Genomic DNA, 19,411 nt, shown 5'->3' on the forward strand with positions numbered 1-19,411 from the left:
CAAGGTTATCACCAACTCGAAGGCTTAATAGTAAACGTAAGCCTAATACACGTACAGCAAGGCTTTAAACCCTAGCCAGAGATCCATACAAGGTCCATCCACACAATCCAACAATTATAAAAGTTCTCATTCTGAACAGAAATCCTGCCATAAACTCTAGCAGCATAAAACATAAGTGCTTCTTGAGCCTCATCGTCCATGCAAGACAGTAGAAAACCAAAATTGATCAACTAGGAGGCTAGAGTTACCCTTTAAATTGTCAAGTACGCAGCCACTTTGTAGGAGGATTTCGAACAAGGGGAGATAGGTTGAGAGTTTTCAATATAAATAAAAATAAAAAACGAGAAAAATCGAAGTGAATTAATCAAAACAGTAATAATACAATATCTTATAAAGATAGGCTATGAATGTGATATACATAACATTGTCAAAATGAAACTCATCTTCTAGCTTCAGACTAGTTAGATAATATAGCACCCTGTTCACCAATTGATGGATTTCTGACATCCAAGGATCAAGGTCAGGAAGCCAACAAATTGATGACTACTATAACAAGGAACTAACACAAGATCCTAACCTCAACATGTAATTCTAATGATACAAATTATTAGCTCAGGAACATCTACAGACAAACAACCCCAAATGGCACAACAATGACCCTCACAAACAGAAGTTAGCATCAAGGTGTGGTGATACACACAACAGAAGCAATTGAGATTAGCCATAACTCAAGCGCGAATCTGCAGGTCGAGCTGGCATTTGAGCTAGCATTTGACGTCGAGGAATACCAATTTCACAAGCATTAACTCTGGCTGCAAACCGAAGGGAACACAGAGATTCCCCAACTGAAGCAGGATCCGGAGAAATATTGACAAACATCAGGGTTTTGGAATCACCTCCTAGACAAGGCTGTAATAAAATATAAAAATAAAATCTTAAAATTTAGCTAATCATCCAGAAACAACTAACATAATTAGAAGTATCAGTTATCAACTAGGCTACATGTACACGCTGACTCCTACTCTCATCCGAACAAGTATTTTCGTTCAAGTAAAAGATGCATAGAGTTTGTAAGGGCCCTGAAAGTAATGTTACCTGCAGAAGGTAAGTCAATTTTGAGTTCCTAAAAGGAACATGGTCCTCTTTCTTTGCCAAAGCAAATATCACATCACTCAAGCATGACAAGCTTCTGTTGATGGCCTGATCATGTAGAACAAGTTGGCATAACAGCATTGAGGAGAATCACAAAGAGTTTGCAATAATGGATTATTATGAAGCATACCTGAGTTTCCTTCAACCTGTCTCCAGTTGCCCCACTCCTCGAGAGTCGCTCGCTTCCAGCAAGATCAATGAGGTTTAGAACTCCTTGCACTTGTTGTTCAGTACCCTGGCAACAAAAGAAATGGTAGCAAGCATATGAATCAATAAGTTAGGAAAGTTTAAGATCCTCCATGACTACATCATTAGACAAATAAGCACCTCATTTACTCCTGATATACGCAATGTGAACACAAAATGGCTTCTTGAAGACTGTTCATTCATTTGGGTCTTACCAACGGACCTAGAAAAACAAACAGGCAAACAAAACTTTTCAAATTCTAACTATAATCTTTAATACGATGCACTGAGCAGTAGCATTTCCTCACAAAATTTGTTAAGCCAAAAACGATGCAATAGATCATAACATTAATTCAACTCTACAAATTTGCATGACAAGGCGAAGTCATTAGGTATCAAAGCAATTACTCTATCTACCTGCTTTGGGCAGCTTGCCGAAGTAGAGAGGAAATCTCTTCCATTCTACAAACGTCCACAATTGTTAGATCAGTGACATAGGTGTTTCCATTTGCATCGTGTTTGATGGTATACTGCTTTCCTGGAGCTCCATTTTCTGTACTGCTCGATTTATTTGTCGACAACAAATCACGAATGGTTTCATTGTATATTTCCAGCATTGAGGCCTGCAAATTTAAACCAAAAACAAACAGTTAATAGATTAGGAAGTCAGTGTTAGACATTGTAAAATAGTTTTAGATGAATACCTGCATTTTGTACTTCCAACCCTTTGCCATAAGGGACTGGCTAGTTTGAAATATTTGTTCTAAAGAGCGTGGTATCAGCCCCTTCTGCTCTGGAGCTTCTGGCCTGCCCATCATAGTATAGGTTTTGCCCGAACCTGTTTGACCATAAGCAAAGATGCATACCTGCCAAGAGCGGTATATTGGCATTGATTAGTGCATATCTTAACCATGGCTAAAACCAACTAGATCTATCAGATGAACACAATCATTAACTATAAAATGGGAAGACTAATTTCGACTTAAAATCTCACTTTCAAATACGTCTAAACATTATAAGCCAAGAAATCATAGGTATGAGACAATCAAGATTAAAAATTTAAAATAAAAGTTCGTATTTGTAATCAACATAATAAACTAAAACATCTTTCACAAATACAATTACATTCCTCTACAATTTCTTTAAAGAATAATAGCCAAGAGACCGTTTCATTCTGGACAATTACAGCTGAATTCTGTTCAACTTTTCAATCCAGAAAGGGAGAGATTTTTAAATCTGTTTTTTTAAATATCCCAAAGTACAAGAGAAAGAGACAGCAGAATCACCTTATAGCCATCAAGGGCACTCTGTACAAGCTGTGATATTTCAACAAAAACTTCTTGCTGAGAAGCATCATGATTGAACACCTTGTCAAATGTAAAAGGATATTTCTGTCCTTCTGAAAAAAAAGCCAGAAATTTTAGAAAAAAAAATTTCTCATAAAGAAAGCACGGATTTCACCGAATAAAAATATGTTAATGAAAATGTAAACTACCTATTATTAGGTGCATTTCTGTTGAGAAACATGTACATACCACTTTGTATTACATCGATGCCTCTGCCAAGAGCTTCTGTTGAGGTAGGATAAGAAATGACTGGTGGCTCAGACCCAGTACCATCATCTGGCAACACGGGACGCACTCTGCAAAATACTCGAATATTACCCTTTAGCTCCTGCAACACATGATTTCTTAATTGTTAGCACCATCATCCAAGGCTTCTTTTGAATGTATAAATGAGTTAGCACAAAAGAACCTTACCAAAATGGTATTGTGCAATTTTTTCCTCAATTTCTCTCCTTCAACTAGTTGATTTTCTGTCTCTGCTAAGCGCTCCTGTAATTCACGTACAGTTCTCTTTTGCTTTTCAAATTCTGTCCTTGTTTCTATAGAAGATAAATCAGACATCTAAAACAAACAAATGAAGATATTGTTAGATTTCCTTAAGTATATCCTTGATGCACAAGATCAACAACTTCCATTACCTTCAGCTTTTCATTTGCAGCAGTGAGCTGATGCTCCAACAAGCATATTTGTTCCCTCTGAGAAGAACATGTCTCCTGCAACAAAAGCTTAATCTTAAAATACTTGCTAAATAACGAATAAAAGGCAGAATAAGGTCAGTATGAACAAACCTCCAAGGATTTTGTTTTTTCCATCAGATATTCTAGTTTTGCACAGGATTCACCAGTACTTTCTTTATACTTCACCACATCAGAAGTTAAAGCCTGCACTTGAGCCACTTGGCGATCACGATCCTCTCTAACCTGCTGCAACTCTCCTCGGAGACATTTCACTTCATTTGCTAATGTTTCTTTCTGATTCAAAGCCTCATCTTGAGCAGTCTAGAAAATACAGCATGTAAGAGAACAATTAAAGAAACCAACTATTCTTGCAAGCTGTTAAATTGATACTACTTGAAAGGAACATACCCTGGCTAAATTTAATTGATCCTGCAATGAACTGTAGCGACCCCTTAATGTACTGTGGTTCTCGACTATAGTAGACTTCTCCTTTTCTACACGTTTTAGAGACTCGCGAGCAACTTCAAGTTCAGCATGCAGCTTGCTATTGTACTGTTGTAAACTCAAGTTGTACTCTTGCAATCGCTTGTACATATCATCAACTGATGAAGCCTGAAAATTTCATCAAAGTTATCAATCATTAAGTGAAGCAACATAAAGATTTAAGAAACATAAAGGGAAAAAATATTGAATTAGCATTGAGAAATAAAGATGCAAGAGTTACTAAAGGGAATTACCCTTTGATTGGCAGCTAAAATATCTTGTTGGGCTTTCTCAAGATCTTTTGATAGAGAAGCCTGCGAAGCTTCTAATGCAATTCGTGCTTCATTTTCCTTTCTATGACAAGCGATTGCATCCTAGTTGCCAAACCACAAAATCCAAATAAAGTTGAAACAGGAAGAAAATATCACAACAGAAAGTGAAAAATTGAAAAATTACCAGCTTTTCTGATTCTTCTTTTGAAAGTCTCTCTTGTAAACAAGCATTATCTTGCCTCAGCTCACTAATAGTTGCACTAAATCTCTCCTCCTTGTTTTTCATCTCTGCCTCTGGAAGAACACATATGAATCAACATTAAAAGCTGTTTTGTCTTCATGATTCCCTACATCTTAGTCGAACAATAAGAAAAGAAAAAAAAAAAAAACCAGCCATGAAATCAGCAGATGTTTAGGGTTCTCTATTCCCACAACAGCAGCTTCATCTATGTTAGTTAAAATGTAATCTAGTAAAGATGAATTACTAGCTAAACTTTGAAACATAAGTTAACAATCAATAGAACCCATCTTATTTCACACAAGAACAAAAGTTATATCAATTCCCAAGGGACATCACGTGCTCTGCCTAGAGTTAAATTAATTAATGGTTCACTAAATTATGTATGGAATTCGTGGAAACACATGATGGATGTGCCGATGTGGGGAGCTATAATCGGGTTCTATTATCAATTTACTGTCAAGAGTGGAACTGACCTATGAATGATATATCAACTCTGTCAATGTTTGTGGGTGTGTGCAAGAGATTAGACTGTCAATCACTTGTCGACAAACATAAGATCATGCAGTACTGGAAAGAAACATTAAAAGAACACAAAATACCAGTTTCGGTACACTTTTTCTCCAAAGCATCTAAAGCAATTTGAAGCTTTCCTTCCTCTTCGACATGGGATTCATCTCTCTTCTGGAACCATTTGATACAAACCTTAAGCCTAGCATTAAGTTCACTCACTAATTCCAAATTCCCCTGCCAAAACAAAACAACAGCACCAAACTTCAGAAAGACAAAACCAACCCAACAAACAGTATCCTTCACTAAACCAAAATCACCAAACAAAACCTTGTGATCAAACTTTTTCATCTTCAATCTCTCATTGACCAGCGCATCAACTTCTTCCTTGGTAAACTCAACATTGCCACAATCCGAACCCTCAGCACAGCTCCCCACATCACTAGTTGCAGTAACATCCAGCTTCCTGTTAACAGAACCAAATGGCTTGCGCTCCACATTCGTAGCTCCTCCTGTTCTTCCCATCCCAATCCTCCTCCGCTTATCTAAAGGAATACCTTCCACCCCTTCCTTCTTCTACAAAAACCCAATATAAAAACTCAATCAAACAGCGCCATAATTTTTCAATCAAACACAGTAAATGTCAATTAAAACAGAAATATCAACTTAGCAGAACCCAAATTCGAAACCCAGAAAGACAAATTACAGACTAAACTAAACCAGTTAAAAACAATGAGATTACCGAAAAATTAAGCATCAAGTATAAATATCTAATTAGAACCGGAATTAAGGCAAAATCGTAAGATTTATTGCATAAAATTAAACTAAAATAAAATAAAAATCGCTTCGCATAGTTGTCAACAGTATAAAACACAAAACCCATCAATATTATTCTTCAAAAACAACTACAATCATCTAAATTTCTTCAATTGTTCCTGGATCCAAAACTTCTTATTTTCTCTGCAACCAAACAGCCCCTTTACAAAAACAGCAACAAGAAAGGGGAAAAAAAGAAGCAGGACTACTTACGGAAGAAGGACTACGAGGTGGCCGATTCTGGTTCCTAGAAGCCATTGGAATCAAAGGCAGTGTCAATCAGAGCCGTTGATTTTGAGCAACGTTGTAATGGAAGAAGCCAAGATTGGATTTGGACCGTTGGTTTTGTTTGATTAACCAGATAGAGAGAGTCGAGATCTGAGAGAGACAGGGAGAGTTTTGGGCGGAGAGTGAAATTTGAAATGAGTCGTTGATTTCAAAATTGGGAGAAGTGGCGCTTCCTGTACTTCCTTACTGTTTTGCCCTTCACTCTTCGAAAAGTGTACTTTACTGGGCCCTAATTTGGTTCACAAAATTCAAACTTTGAACTACTACTCCAGGCCCAGTTTATGAAGATCGCTAAACTTGTAAACCATAGCCCAACTAGAGATGACAATTTTACCCAATCCATCAAGCATTCGATGGTTGAATCAAACTTTTATTAGGTCTGACTAGAAAGTGAACAAGAAAATTTGATGTCGTAAACATAGTGTTTCTGAGTTTTTGGGTGATAATTTGATATTACTAGATGATTTAATTCACATAAATTATATAAATAATGAAATAGATGTTTTTATAAATTAATGGGACAAATCTAGAAATATAAAAAAAAAAAAATGAATCAGCCAAGATTAATTAACTTATTAAAATTATGATATTATTAGATTGGGATTAAATATTTATAGGTGATTCTAAGGATAATTTTCTTTACGATAGTCATTGTATTGCTAAATAGATAGTCAGATTTTTCAGAATCACATTTAAAACATTGATGCTCCTATTATGAAAAAATTTACGATTTTTCTTATGTTTTTTTTTCTGAATTCTATATTTTAATTCAGAAATTTTGTTTATTTTTTTAATGTTTTTAAATTCTTTGTTATTTTCTAGTGAAGATAAAGTTTTCTAATCTATTTAAAGGTCATGTAAACTTTTTAAAAAGGTAACTATCATGTGCTTTACTTTTTAGGAAAAAAAATTATGAATTCATGGTTCATATCTACAATATTTTTCACTCATTAAACCTTTTATGTCTTTTTCTTGTGATTTTTGTGGTGGTGTCATTCTACTAGCTTCCGCTTGCATGAAATTCTAATCTTGTTTTGTTGAAGTTGGTGTCATGAGAGGTGAGAGATTTTTCCACCCTATTATTTGATTTGATTCCCATCTTATTTTTAATTTTTATTTTATTTTATGGAGTTATAATTTTTATTTTTCAATGAATTTTTATCTTATTGTTCAAAAAGCATTTTTTATAAAATTATGCATAAATTTGAAATTTAGACTCCATTATATAGCTTATAATTTATGAATGGAATATAGTTTATTTTTTAAAATAAAAACCAAGTTGTTAAAAAATTATTTTATCCAATAGAAAATAGATTGATGATTTACAGCATTTACCAGACAAATTTTGGGTGCAATTAACTTCAATTATTCTAGAATGGAACCCAAGGATTGAAGAATTTTAACGGTAGGATTTAAGTACTGTTAGTATTCACTCGGCATGATTCTACCAGTCCAAAGTAGAGACCAAACCAGCATGAAGCCCAGGTTACACATGTACAGCAATGATTGGTGAAAACCATATCCAGCTTATCCAAGTAGAAAGTTGGGCAGATAAGGTATGGTAGCTCAAGAACCAATCTACATCACAAACACATTGACAAGCAAAATCAGCTCTCCAAAAAAGTATATTTAGTGAATCAAATTGAGCAGCACAGAGCTTGTTAGAGACAATTTGATACATGGCACAGGCAATGGCTTCAATGGCTGGCCTACGTGGAACATCTCAGGCTGTCCTTGAAGGTAGCCTCCAGCTAAGTGGTTCAAACAGGTTGTTGAATGTGCCTAGCAACACCGCTCGTGTGGCTGTGGCACGTCCTGTTCTTACTGTTAAAGCCCAGCAACAAGTGTCCGGTGAGCCTGAAACTAGCCGTAGGGGCATGTTGGGTCTTGTTGCCGCTGGTTTGGCTTCTGGTTCTTTTGTTCAAGCTGTTCTTGCTGCCTCTCTCCCTATCAAAGTTGGCCCTCCTCCCGCTCCTTCTGGCGGACTACGTAAGTTCATGAATTAATAATCCTCCTTGGTTATTTTGCTATTTGTAAAATATATCCAACTATGTATGTTGACCCACATTGGTGTGGTGGCAGCTGGGACGTTGAACTCTGATGAAGCAAGAGACTTGGTCCTGCCATTGAAAGAAAGGTTTTTCTTGCAACCACTCCCCCCAGCTGCGGCAGCAGCAAGGGCTAAGGAGTCAGCTAAGGAAATCATTGGTGTGAAAGGTTTGATTGACAAGAAGGCTTGGCCTTATGTCCAAAATGATCTTCGCCTCAAGTCTTCATATCTTCGTTATGATCTCAACACTGTTATATCTGCTAAGTCCAAGGATGAGAAGAAATCCCTCAAGGAACTTACTGGAAAACTCTTTGATACCATCAGCAATGTGAGCAATAGATTAATTTGATTGGATTTTGTTGATGTTGATAGCATTAAAAACACCATCGGATTAGGTTGTTTTGATCATCAAACACTTTCAGTTATTAAAGAGTTGCCTTTTTCTTTTTCAGCTGGACCATGCAGCAAAGATTAAGAGCACCCCTGAAGCAGAGAAGTACTATGCTCAGACTGTATCTGCTCTGAATGATGTTCTTGCTAAGCTTGGTTAAGAGAAATTCATGTATTTTGATCTCAGCTTTTGTGAAAATTTTTTGTGAGACACTTCATTTTGGATGTTCTTTGAAGGAATTCTAGTTCTGCAAAAGAATAATTAGTGCCTTCATTTTCTGTTTATGGGGCAATCATGAACATGCTAAATAGATGAATTTGATTGGCATAAAAAGGCCAATTAGTAACTAATGGAAGCACAAGAAGAAAGCTCATACTAGAAGAAAACCTATGGGCAATAGATCACTGGAAAATTAAACTGCTATATCTCTTGTCAGGCAATGATGTTTTCGGAGCATGAAAATCATAGGTCGTGAAAGCAGAATCATGAATATCAGATCATAATGACTTCATCAAATGGCAATGACATCTGGTTTCTTTACTAGAAGAGTGCTTCTACAAGCTTTCATAAACTATATCATCATAAAACGGATGCACCAGATAAGGAAACAATCAGCGAAAGCAGGAAATCCAGCCGCAGACCTAGTTATGTTAATTTTTCTACCGGTGAGCTTCGTAGCAATACATCCAATCTCTATATAATCAAGCAAAGGAAAGTAGCTGTCAGCATTCATAAAACAAGTCAGAATCAAGAACTTGAACATTATTGTTTGACAGAACAGAACTTCTATGATGATTGTTTCCTAGCCATTTTATCTAGCAATTCTAAGAAAAACATCATGAAGTGAACTGTACATTAGCAATCGTAATGATTCTCCAAGAAAGTAGACTAAAGAAAGGATCAAACTAAAGTTGACAACCCACACTTTAGCGATCTTGCTGCATTCCTTTCAGGATTACCAGGGTAAGGCCTAGGAGGACCATGACTGCCAGATAAAAGAGAGAATTAACTCAAATTATCGTATGAAAGAAAGCATTTACTTTAATTTAAGTTAGTATAAGTAATTTTAGATTAGTTCTCAGGTCAATGGATGGTGGGGTATTAGTTAAAAAAATTAAACAAAACTGGAATCTCATAGGTAGAGACTCTGATGACTTCTGACTTTCTTGTATATAGAGCACTGGAAAGAAATTGTTAAGCTTGAAAGTAAATCAAGGGTGTTTTATTGTTTCCAGTGAGTAAACTTCATCAATTTTTGGGCTAGAGGAAGGAGAAGATTGGTGATTCTTGGAGCAAGAAGCCATGGCCATGATAGCAATGAAGAGAGTGCTAGAGATACTGGCTTCCTTCGTAGCACAAGAAACTCGGTTGCTAGGAGGACCTAGGGGAGGAATCGATGAGGTAAGGGATGATTTATACAGCATGAAATCTTTCCTTCAGGATGCAGAAGCAAGAAGTGAGAGTGATCAAGGACTGCAAGTTGGGGTGAAACAAGTGAGAGATGTGGCTTATGATGCTGAAGACATTCTCGAGCTCCGCTCACCACCACCTCAAGGAAATGGTTTTATCCATTCTCTTTGCAGTTCCTATCGTTACATCCGTAAATTAAAGGCTCAAAATCGGGAGGCAGTCCAGTTACAGAGCATTAAGGCAAGGGCAAAGGCCATTTCGGAGAGAAGAAACGCATTTTCTTCGAATAAAGTGTAGCCACACGGTAGGGAAATGGCATGACCCCTGATTAGCTTCTCTTTACATAGATGAAGCTGCTGTTGTGGGAATAGAGAACCCTAAACATCTGCTGATTTCATGGCTGGTAGAAGGAGAAGAAAAGCTCACCAGTATCTTGGATGTGAGGATTGGCTTTTTCCTTGGACAAGATGAAGCACCTTACTTCATCGTACGTTGTTGCAATGAACAGTGCTGAATTCTTACATTTAGATTCTCTTTCTTCTCCCCCAAAATATCTCCAACGTCTGTACCTCAAATGTTGTTTGTCAGCTTTACCAGGATGGATTGCTTCGCACCGATATATTTCCAAGCTAGTGCTTCAGTACTCTAATTTGAAGTGCGACCCGCTGAAAGCCCTCCAGGAATCGCCTAGCTTGGTCGAGCTTGATCTCCGCCAAGCTTACATTGGGGAAGAACTATGCTGTGACAGCGGAGGATATTTGAAGCTTAAGAAGCAGTCTCCAACAATAGGAGAGTTTGCGGTACATCAGAGTAGCGAAAGGAGCAATGTCTGGGATAAGGACACTAGACATCACAGCTTGCGAGGAACTAGAAGCAGTGCCAATTGGCTTCGAACACCTTAAAAGTATAGAGTACCTGGTTCTGTGGGATATGCCTTCAAAATTCATCAAGAAAATAGAGCGGTCTCACGGTGAAGATTTCTGGAGAGTTCAACATATCGCGGCAATTACTCGTCTCTATGAGAGACTGGGGAGATGGGCTGCAGAAACACTTCTGTGATTCTACTGGTCTACAACCGAGACATCTGAAGTTTCCACTAATACAATCTCTGCCAACTTCCTCGGGTATGTAAGGACATTTTCCTCCTCTTTTTCCAATTGTCTTGTTGCAATTTTGAGTCACAGAACACAGATAATTTTGCTGCTCTCCCCCTCCTCTCCTTCGCTCTTTCGTTTCTCCTTAATTCCATCTCTGCTCTACGCTTTCCCTTTCCTGTATTCTTCTCTGCCTCTCAGGAGTTGCCTTTTGTTACAATGTTAAATTGTTGTTCTGCTGTTGCTGAACCTTCCAATCTGCTATCTTGCTCATGTCGAATTCAGAGTTCATATCTGAGCTGTCAGCAGCATTTAATACAGCACAGCAAACGTTGTTTTGATCATCAAACATTTTCAGTTGTTAGTGGAGTTCTTTTTACTTTCTTCAGCTGGACCATGCAGCGAAGAATAAGAGCATCCCTGAACCGGAAGCGCAGAAGTGCTCATCTCAGACAGTGGTAGCGTGCACTCTATCATTTCTATTTACTTCAGCATTTTTTTTACGATGACTGCATGGAAGCTCAATTAATTTATCTCATCAAAATATTCTCACTGAACCTCCTTTATTTTTTTTTATATATATATTTTTGAACAAATTAACTTGAGTATAGAATAAATTAAGTTTTCTTTCCGACCACCAACTCGAGTTTGAAGCCGAATCTCTTAACTATCAGATAATTTCAATTAATATATTTGTATTCGTAAGAACATGGGAAAAAAAAAAAAAAACCTCTTGTAGAAACTTCCTTGCAGTCTTACACCTTCCACAGAAGATTAATATAGAGAAATGTCCGTCTTTAAGGAAGATAAGAAGTTTACAATATTAGGGTTTCTCAAACAGTTTTACTTAAAGATAAATGAAGCATAAGACAGATTAGGGAAGTTCATTATATCATTTCCTTATCTAAGTAGATGAGTTATATTTTATCCTCATCGGAAAGAAAGATTAGCAGGAATGATTTAATTAATTAGCCGAAGATTAATTAAGAATGAGATTTTAGATACGATCGAGAATTAAACCAATTTATTAAAGAAAATTGTTTAGATTTTTACTCTTAACTCATCTTGGATTTAACATTTAAATTGAATTTTTAAATATGCATTTACAGAAGAATTTGTGGAGGATATAAATTAATTGATAAATTTAAAAATAAATTTAATTTAAAATAATTTAATTACTATTTGAACCGAGGAAATCGACATGAAAAGCAACCGGGTAAGACAAGGAGAGTCTAGAGGGTAGGATAATCCTCAAGCTACCTTTCAAAGCTAGTCGAATTATAATCATTTGGCTTAATTAATGCACTCTCCTTTCTCACAATTAAATAGGGATTCACCATTCCCTACTAGTTCTTTCGCCTAAAGATGTGTAATCAGACGTAGGTTTCACTAGTTTTGTGTACCTGCTATGCTGAATGCCATAACTTTTTTTTTTCATTAAAAAAAACTAGTTTGATGTAAATATATAAGTTAAATTATGAGACCAAGGTAAATTAATTAAAAAAAATAAAGTTTAATTTTAAAAAATTTAATGTAAAAGGATAGTATCTAAAAAAATCAATATTAAAAAAATACATAATAAATCAAATTTCACGATTTAGATCATGAAAATGAGATAACCTAATAAAAGGCAAACCAAGAAATATTGTGAAACTCAATTTTAAAACAAGCTAATATTGGAGAACAAAAGACAAACAATATTACATTTAAAAAAAAACCCAAAAAAAGAAAGTCAACTCAAACCAACCCATCAAATTCTATTTCTAAATGATGGGACTAGGATAGACTAATGGAAAGGAAATCGAAGAAAATCACAAAATCAAATATATATATATATATATATATATATATATATAAAACCCTCAACCTTGAAGGATGGAACCAAAAAAGAAAATTAAGTCCCAAAAGATATAATGTTGAAGGATGAAGTTGGAAAAAAAAATATTAATCTAAAAATTTATTAAAATAAATCCAACAAAAAACGACAAATAAAAAGACTTAAGATAATTCAGATCAATTTGAAATTTCATTAAAAAAATCCTATAGAAAGTAGATAAAGAAAGAACGAAGTCTGATCACTAATAATATAAATGATGAAATTGATAAAAAAAAAAAATATAAGCTTAAAAAAAGAACAAAAAAACAAACATGGACAAACCTTTTAGCCATGGGTTAATGTCTCAAACTCATAACCAATAAAATCCTAGACCCGGGTTGAACTAAGAAACTCAATTTTCAACCATGTTAATTTTGAAGGATGGAATGAAATCAATTAAAAAAATCAGTGAAAGAGAATTTAACAAATAACTAAAAATAGAAAAATCTAAAATAACTTGGGTCATTTTCAAAATCAGAGAAAAAATATACAAAAAAAATAATGGATCTCAGTCTCTAATTGAATAAATGCATAACAACAAAACTGAAAAAACACAAACTCAAAGAAAGTAAAAAAAAAATAAAGCAAATTCGAGTGAACCTCTTAAATCTTAGTTAATTTCCAAAACTCACAACTCGTGAAATCTTAGATCCAAATTCAATTAAAAAACTCAATTCCTAACTAATTTAATATTAAAAATAAAATTATAAAAATATATTAATTTAATTTTTTTTCAAAGTAAATAAAATAGCAATTAAAAAAAGATGATCATATTTGATAGGAAAAAAAACCCAAAGGAAAATGAAATTATATAAAAAAATTAAATAATAATAATAATAATAAGGATCAATTTTGAAAGATTAAAAAATTCAAGGAGGATGAGATTGAAAAAGAGTTTTAATTTTATAAATTATTAAAAAAATTATTCCAAATAGATAAGGATGGAATCAAAAAGAAAATATTCATTAAAGAAATTAGCAACAAAAAAAATCAACAAAGAACGACAAATAAAAAGATCCAATATAATCTTGGTTATTTTAAAAATTAGTGTAAAATTCTCCAAAAAGTAAATAAATAAATATAATAAAGTCTAATATCAAATTGAACAAATGCTAAAGAATGAAGCTAAGAAAAAATCATCCTAAAAAAAGAGCAAACCTCGTAAAACTAGGCTAATTTCTAAAACTTGAGCTCATAACATCTTAAACAATAAACTAAGAAGCTTAATTATAAACTAATTTAATGTTCAATGATGAAATAAAAAAATTAAAATTTCAAAATAGCAATATTCAAAAAAATAAGAATCATATTTGATAGGAAAACAAACTGAAGAATAATGAAATTTAAAAAAAAAATCCCAAATAAAACAAATAACAATAAAAAAATAGGAATCAAATTTGAAAGGTTAAAAAATTAAAGAGGGATGAAATTGAAAAATATTTATAATTCTATAAATTATTCAAAATTAAAAAAATAGTAATAAAAAGAATAGGGACTAAATCTGAATATAAAATAAATTAAAGGGGCTACTTTGAAATTTAATGGATGAAATAAATTGAAAACAAATGAAACTGATTTTTTTTTATTTTACAAATTATTTTAAATAAAGTAAATAGTAATCAAATGGATATTGATAAAATTTAAAGGAAAAATAAATTGAAGAGTTGTTTTGAGAATTTGAAGTAGAGGTAATCATTTTTTGTTCTGCTCGGTTTTTATCAAAAAAAATAACTAAACCAAATATGAAAAAATCAAATCCGAACCGAACTGAACCGGTTCAAATTGATTGGTTTTGGTTTAGTTCAGTTTAGTTTTTCAGGACAAAAACCTGTTCAAACTGGTTGGCTCGGTTTTTTCGGTTTGGGTTTGGTTTAGTTTAGTTTTTTTAGTTTCAGTTTCAGGCTTATAAAACTGAAACCGAACAGACCGGTTGGTTTTTTAAAAATTTTAATCGGTTTTATTAATTTGTTTTATAATTTGGTTTTTTCAGTTTTTTTTTAGATTTTTTTGGTTTAATTGATTTTTTAGTGTTTTTGCTTTTTCTAATTTGAAGGTCAAACATAGATAAAATTTAAAGAAAAAATAAATTAAAGAGTTGTTTTGAGAATTAAAGGGAAGACATGGAAATTAAAAGGTAAATAAAAAGAAAAAAAAAAGAGAGAAGCTATCAACACCAAATTGAAGCTTTGCTGGTCATGTGTATCACCTATGAATAGATAGGCGATTAAGACGATGCAAGCTATATTATTGGCATCTTCGGTCGTTGTAATGCTCCGCATGCATCACTTTAGAACTTTAGAGCAGTGGATGCACTGACATGTTGAATACATGCATTAATAAGTTTTTGTTTTAAAATTATATTTTATATTTATTCAAAGTTTAAATCGACCATTAGTTAACTTGATTATAGCAAAAGCAATCATAATGAAAATACAAAAAAGACCCTAAACATTAGTTAATTTTTTTTTATTTTAATAGTAATATAATAATTTTACTGTGTAAAAAAAGTCAAAAGTTGTAAAATACCCTAGATGCCAATTAAATAAATTATGTTTTAAAAGGTAATTTAATCATTCTTTTATATTTTAAAAAGTTAAAAAAAATTGATTTACCCTCAATTACTATAAAAATGACTAATGGACTTTGAAAAGGACTGTACTATCTCTTATAGCTAGTTGATTGATTTTTTTTTTGGGAAAGATAAAATAATAATTATGCTATTGTGATGAATAGTGATATATGTATAGGTACATCATAAATTATACTATATGTATAGGTACATCATAAATTTTCTTCATGTTTTAGCTTGTTTTTAATTTGTTATTTTTGTGGTTTTTCTCTTGGATTGGTACTAGTTTTTAGTGAAAATAGCTTGATTTGATGTTAATTAAAAGTTGTTTGTTGATTTCTTAAATGAAATATGGTATTTATTTTCTTCTTTGTGTCTTGAGAAGTTTCGTGATTGGTTGGTGGAGTAGTTATATGATTGACCATGTTGAAATAGTGTTGTAATTGAATTTACATTATTTATTTTTATTTTTCAAAAGGTTTTGAGTAGGATCTTCATTTTGTATCAGAAGAAAAAAAAATCTGAAGTTATTAATCTTGATTTGGTTTGGCCTAAATCCAGGTTAAAACTTGGGTGAGATAATTTTGGTTAGTCAAAATTATATTTTTATTTTTTTATAAAAAAATAAAATAATGTTGTTTGATTTGGTTAATTACGTTGTGAATTGATTAGTTGGATTTCTTGTTTTCACTTCAATTTTTTTAAACCTGCTCGGAGCAAGTCTTGGATTGATTTTCTGAATTGAGTTAGCTTTAATAACGATGAACAAGGGATAAAAATGATGAAACATTTCTAAATATGAGTTTTAAATCTTTCTTGGCTGGGAATTATGAAGCTTAATTAACATGATAGAATCTCACGACTTGAAAAATGAGCTAATAGAGGTTTGCATTGATCTTTTGACTCGCTTCTGATTCTGAGTCTAACCAGTAACAGCAATATAAACACACTCTAGCGTCCAAGAAGTTAATCAATGGTAACTCATTAAGAAAAAGCTTGAAATCTTACTGCATGATTATAAGTTGAATGAAGAATGCAAGCCAATCGGGGAGGATTAGAAGAGGGATCTGATCAAATTAAAGAAAACTGGAAATAGGCTAAGCTTGAGTTGCATGACGGTCATGATGCCGAGAATTGTCTCTGGCTGTAGCAGTGGCGGATACATAATAGGAAACTGTGAAGAGTCCATGAACAAAACACAGAATGCCTCCAATTGACAGAACACGATTATGGGATATTCCACATAATTTTCTTGATTTTGAGTTCGCCAGTGTCCCTATGATCAGCAATGAGAACCCAATTGCCAGTATAATCCTGGTTTGCTCAGAACAGAAGTATGTGTATGTCAGAATCAAGTTTTGAGTTTGCAGGGTGTAGGTTTTCTTGTTTTGACAGTACATACCATGAGAAGAAAAGGGAAGCGACAGCTAGTTGCTTGTTAGCAGATGCCTTGTTGAATTCTTCCTTGGAGCACATGCAGGTGCAGCCACCAAGCAAGGTAGCAACGGTATGAGCAAGGGCAAGAAGAATCACCGCAGCCAAGCCTAGCTTGAAAGCTTGATGACTTGGGTCTCTACACTCAAAAATCCACATCTTTAAATGCTTCACCTGAATCAAGACCACCCAAATGAAGAAATGATCAGAAACCAAAAGCTGAAGGAGAAATTGATACAAGGTTTCGATTCAAATGCGAACTGGTTTACCTTGTTTTGAGCCATCTCAGCTTCAATCCCAAGTATGCCAGCAACAACATCCAATGCCATGATTAAGAGACAAACCAGAAAACCAAAGTTTTTGGCCATTTTTCTTTTCAAGATTGACAAGAGGTGACAGTTTTAAAGAAGCTTGTGAACAAGAAGAAGATAGGCAGGGGAAATCTTTATAAGTAATTTGTCTTTCTTTACAAGCAAGCTTCATGAAAGGCATAATAAGAATAAAGTTGAGATTAGCAATACATATGAGAAGGATTAGCTGTGAGTTATGAGTGAAAAAGTTTCCTTTGTCTCGACATTTCTCTTTATTCTTTCTTTTGCTGCTTCTTTCCATATTCTGATTCGTTTCATGGGAGACAAGGAAAGTTGAGGCATCACCAGCAAGGTATTAATTACCATTGATGTGCACGCAGGACAACTATGAAGAGATCCTACCTCAAAATCGTAACTCATACAATACTAAAAGTGATGTTCTAGGTCTATTTCAAAAGGAAAAGAACTTGAGGTTATGGTGAAAAGCCTCTCATTCATGTGAATTTCAAGAATAAATTATGCGTTGTCCATATAGATCCATGCATCAAAGTTCCAATCTTTTTCCTATGATTTAAAATTTCACAATATTTTATATGTAAATCCCAAAAGAACTTTATTATCTTGATTATTTAGACTATTGTGGTGCAAAATACTTTTTAATTAAAAATATATTAAAATAATATATATTTTTTATATTTTTAACGTTATCATATTAATACTATTAAAAAATATTAATTTGATATTTTTTTAAAAAAGAAGCTATCATAATACAAAATAAATAATGAAGTTTACAAATGAACCCATCTTTTAAATACTTTTTTTTAAAATTTTTGTATATATTTTAAGTATTTTTTAAGGTAATGTAGGACAAAATGTGAGAAAAAAAGGAGGAGAATATGACTAAAAAAGGGTGTGAGCTTTCATTGCTATTTAAATATTTAAGTGATGAGGGGTAGCATTAGAATTTTCATGAAAGTATAGAAGTAATATTGAGAGACTTTAAATTATAGTGATAGAGGTGGAAAGATTGTGAATTTTTTGGAATATTACAACTTCTATTTTTTGAAAATTAAGCTATACTTTTAAAATTTATCAAAACTTTATTTGATAATTTTTGTTTTTTTAAACAATGCTAATTTATTTTTTCTAAAATAAATTTTGAAATAATATATTAATTTAAAGTTACCCGGATATACTAGTCCTTCAAAACTATGTGTTAAATCAAATTATAATCAGAAATATTATATTTTGGATCTTCATGACCCAATACAATTTCTAATTTGATTAATTTAATTCACAAAAAGAATTTAAAGTTTTGGCTTCTCCATGAATACATAAAAAAGTATGCTCCTATGGGACATCCTCTGCAAACACTATATATTAAAATATAGTAAAATAGATGCATTAAGCATGGTGTTTGGAATGCTTACTTAGCATTAGCGGATTGATATATAAGCTTTGTTGCTAGGTGGTTTTTTTGTTTTTTTTTGTTGTTGTTGCTAGGTGTTTTATCTTTATTTGTTGTTGTGCTTTTAAGGAGTCCTTAATCTTTTATATAAATTAAATTAAAAGGTTAAAATAATATTAGTGTTAATAAGATTGAATATGTAATAAAAAACTATTTATGTAAAAAATTTTAAACAACGTTTCATTTTTATCTTCGCATAAAAAATATTTTTTCTGTATAATAACCACTTGTCTTTCTTTTTTCCTCATATATTTACATATATGAATTTAATCAAATTATAATTACTAACATTTTTTTTTCTAAACCAAAACAAACACAAAGAATTGAAGAATTACCATAAAGAAAAAAATTGATAAAAAGTTTTTTAAAAAATGAGGATAATGATCTCAATGTCCTCATCTTTACCATAAAATAATATTAATATGTTGATAATTTTTGTATAGTAAGTTTAAGAAAAATATTTTTAATTACAGGTTCAAAAAATAAATTTTTTAAAAATATATATATTTAATTAAAACTGTTTTAAGATAAATTTTTGTATATAAAATAATTGAAAATTAAACAAGTATTATAACTTTTACAAAATTAAAATTTAAAACATAATTATACATAAAACTTAGCATAAAAAATAAAAATTATTTAACTAACCATATAATTTTATTTCTATAGTTAAATAAAAAACAAAGGGTACCGCTATTCCCAACAAGTCTCTCGATGGTTTTTCTAAACTTTTGTTTATTTGTCTTTTTTTATCGTTTAAATCTCTTATATATTAATAAATTCTCATTCAAATATTTCTATTATTTACTTAATTCAATAAAAAATTATTAAATTATCACA

At 32.6% G+C, this 19,411-nt stretch overlaps 3 protein-coding genes and 1 long non-coding RNA gene across 4 annotated transcripts; 1 reads left to right on the top strand and 3 right to left on the bottom strand.

Annotated features, from left to right (window-relative positions):
* Positions 1-336: 336 nt before the first annotated feature.
* On the bottom strand, positions 337-6,136 carry LOC105116711 (kinesin-1-like). The gene is made up of 17 exons (XM_011014170.1): positions 5,894-6,136; positions 5,195-5,440; positions 4,957-5,101; positions 4,301-4,410; positions 4,099-4,218; positions 3,770-3,973; positions 3,473-3,682; positions 3,323-3,397; positions 3,099-3,245; positions 2,874-3,012; positions 2,625-2,734; positions 2,043-2,204; positions 1,756-1,961; positions 1,480-1,561; positions 1,283-1,387; positions 1,096-1,200; positions 337-909 (listed from the first exon to the last, which is right to left on the bottom strand). The coding sequence occupies exons 1-17, from the start codon at positions 5,936-5,938 to the stop codon at positions 718-720; spliced, it is 2,403 nt and encodes an 800-aa protein (XP_011012472.1). The 5' UTR covers positions 5,939-6,136; the 3' UTR covers positions 337-717.
* Positions 6,137-7,533: 1,397 nt separating this feature from the next.
* Positions 7,534-8,691, top strand: LOC105116713 (oxygen-evolving enhancer protein 3-2, chloroplastic-like). The gene is made up of 3 exons (XM_011014171.1): positions 7,534-7,957; positions 8,051-8,346; positions 8,471-8,691. Exons 1-3 carry the CDS (start codon positions 7,648-7,650, stop codon positions 8,567-8,569), a joined length of 705 nt encoding a protein of 234 aa, XP_011012473.1. The 5' UTR covers positions 7,534-7,647; the 3' UTR covers positions 8,570-8,691.
* On the bottom strand, positions 8,608-9,624 carry LOC105116712 (uncharacterized). Its single transcript, XR_840578.1, has 2 exons — positions 9,333-9,624; positions 8,608-9,102 (listed from the first exon to the last, which is right to left on the bottom strand). It is a non-coding gene; the product is annotated as an uncharacterized LOC105116712 (long non-coding RNA).
* Positions 9,625-16,234: 6,610 nt separating this feature from the next.
* On the bottom strand, positions 16,235-17,384 carry LOC105116714 (uncharacterized). Its single transcript, XM_011014172.1, has 3 exons — positions 17,062-17,384; positions 16,761-16,966; positions 16,235-16,672 (listed from the first exon to the last, which is right to left on the bottom strand). The coding sequence occupies exons 1-3, from the start codon at positions 17,158-17,160 to the stop codon at positions 16,456-16,458; spliced, it is 522 nt and encodes a 173-aa protein (XP_011012474.1). The 5' UTR covers positions 17,161-17,384; the 3' UTR covers positions 16,235-16,455.
* Positions 17,385-19,411: the final 2,027 nt, after the last annotated feature.

This window comes from Populus euphratica, unplaced genomic scaffold (assembly GCF_000495115.2).
Source record: "Populus euphratica unplaced genomic scaffold, PopEup_1.0 scaffold1024.1, whole genome shotgun sequence".
In the NCBI taxonomy this organism is placed as follows: Eukaryota; Viridiplantae; Streptophyta; class Magnoliopsida; order Malpighiales; family Salicaceae; genus Populus; species Populus euphratica.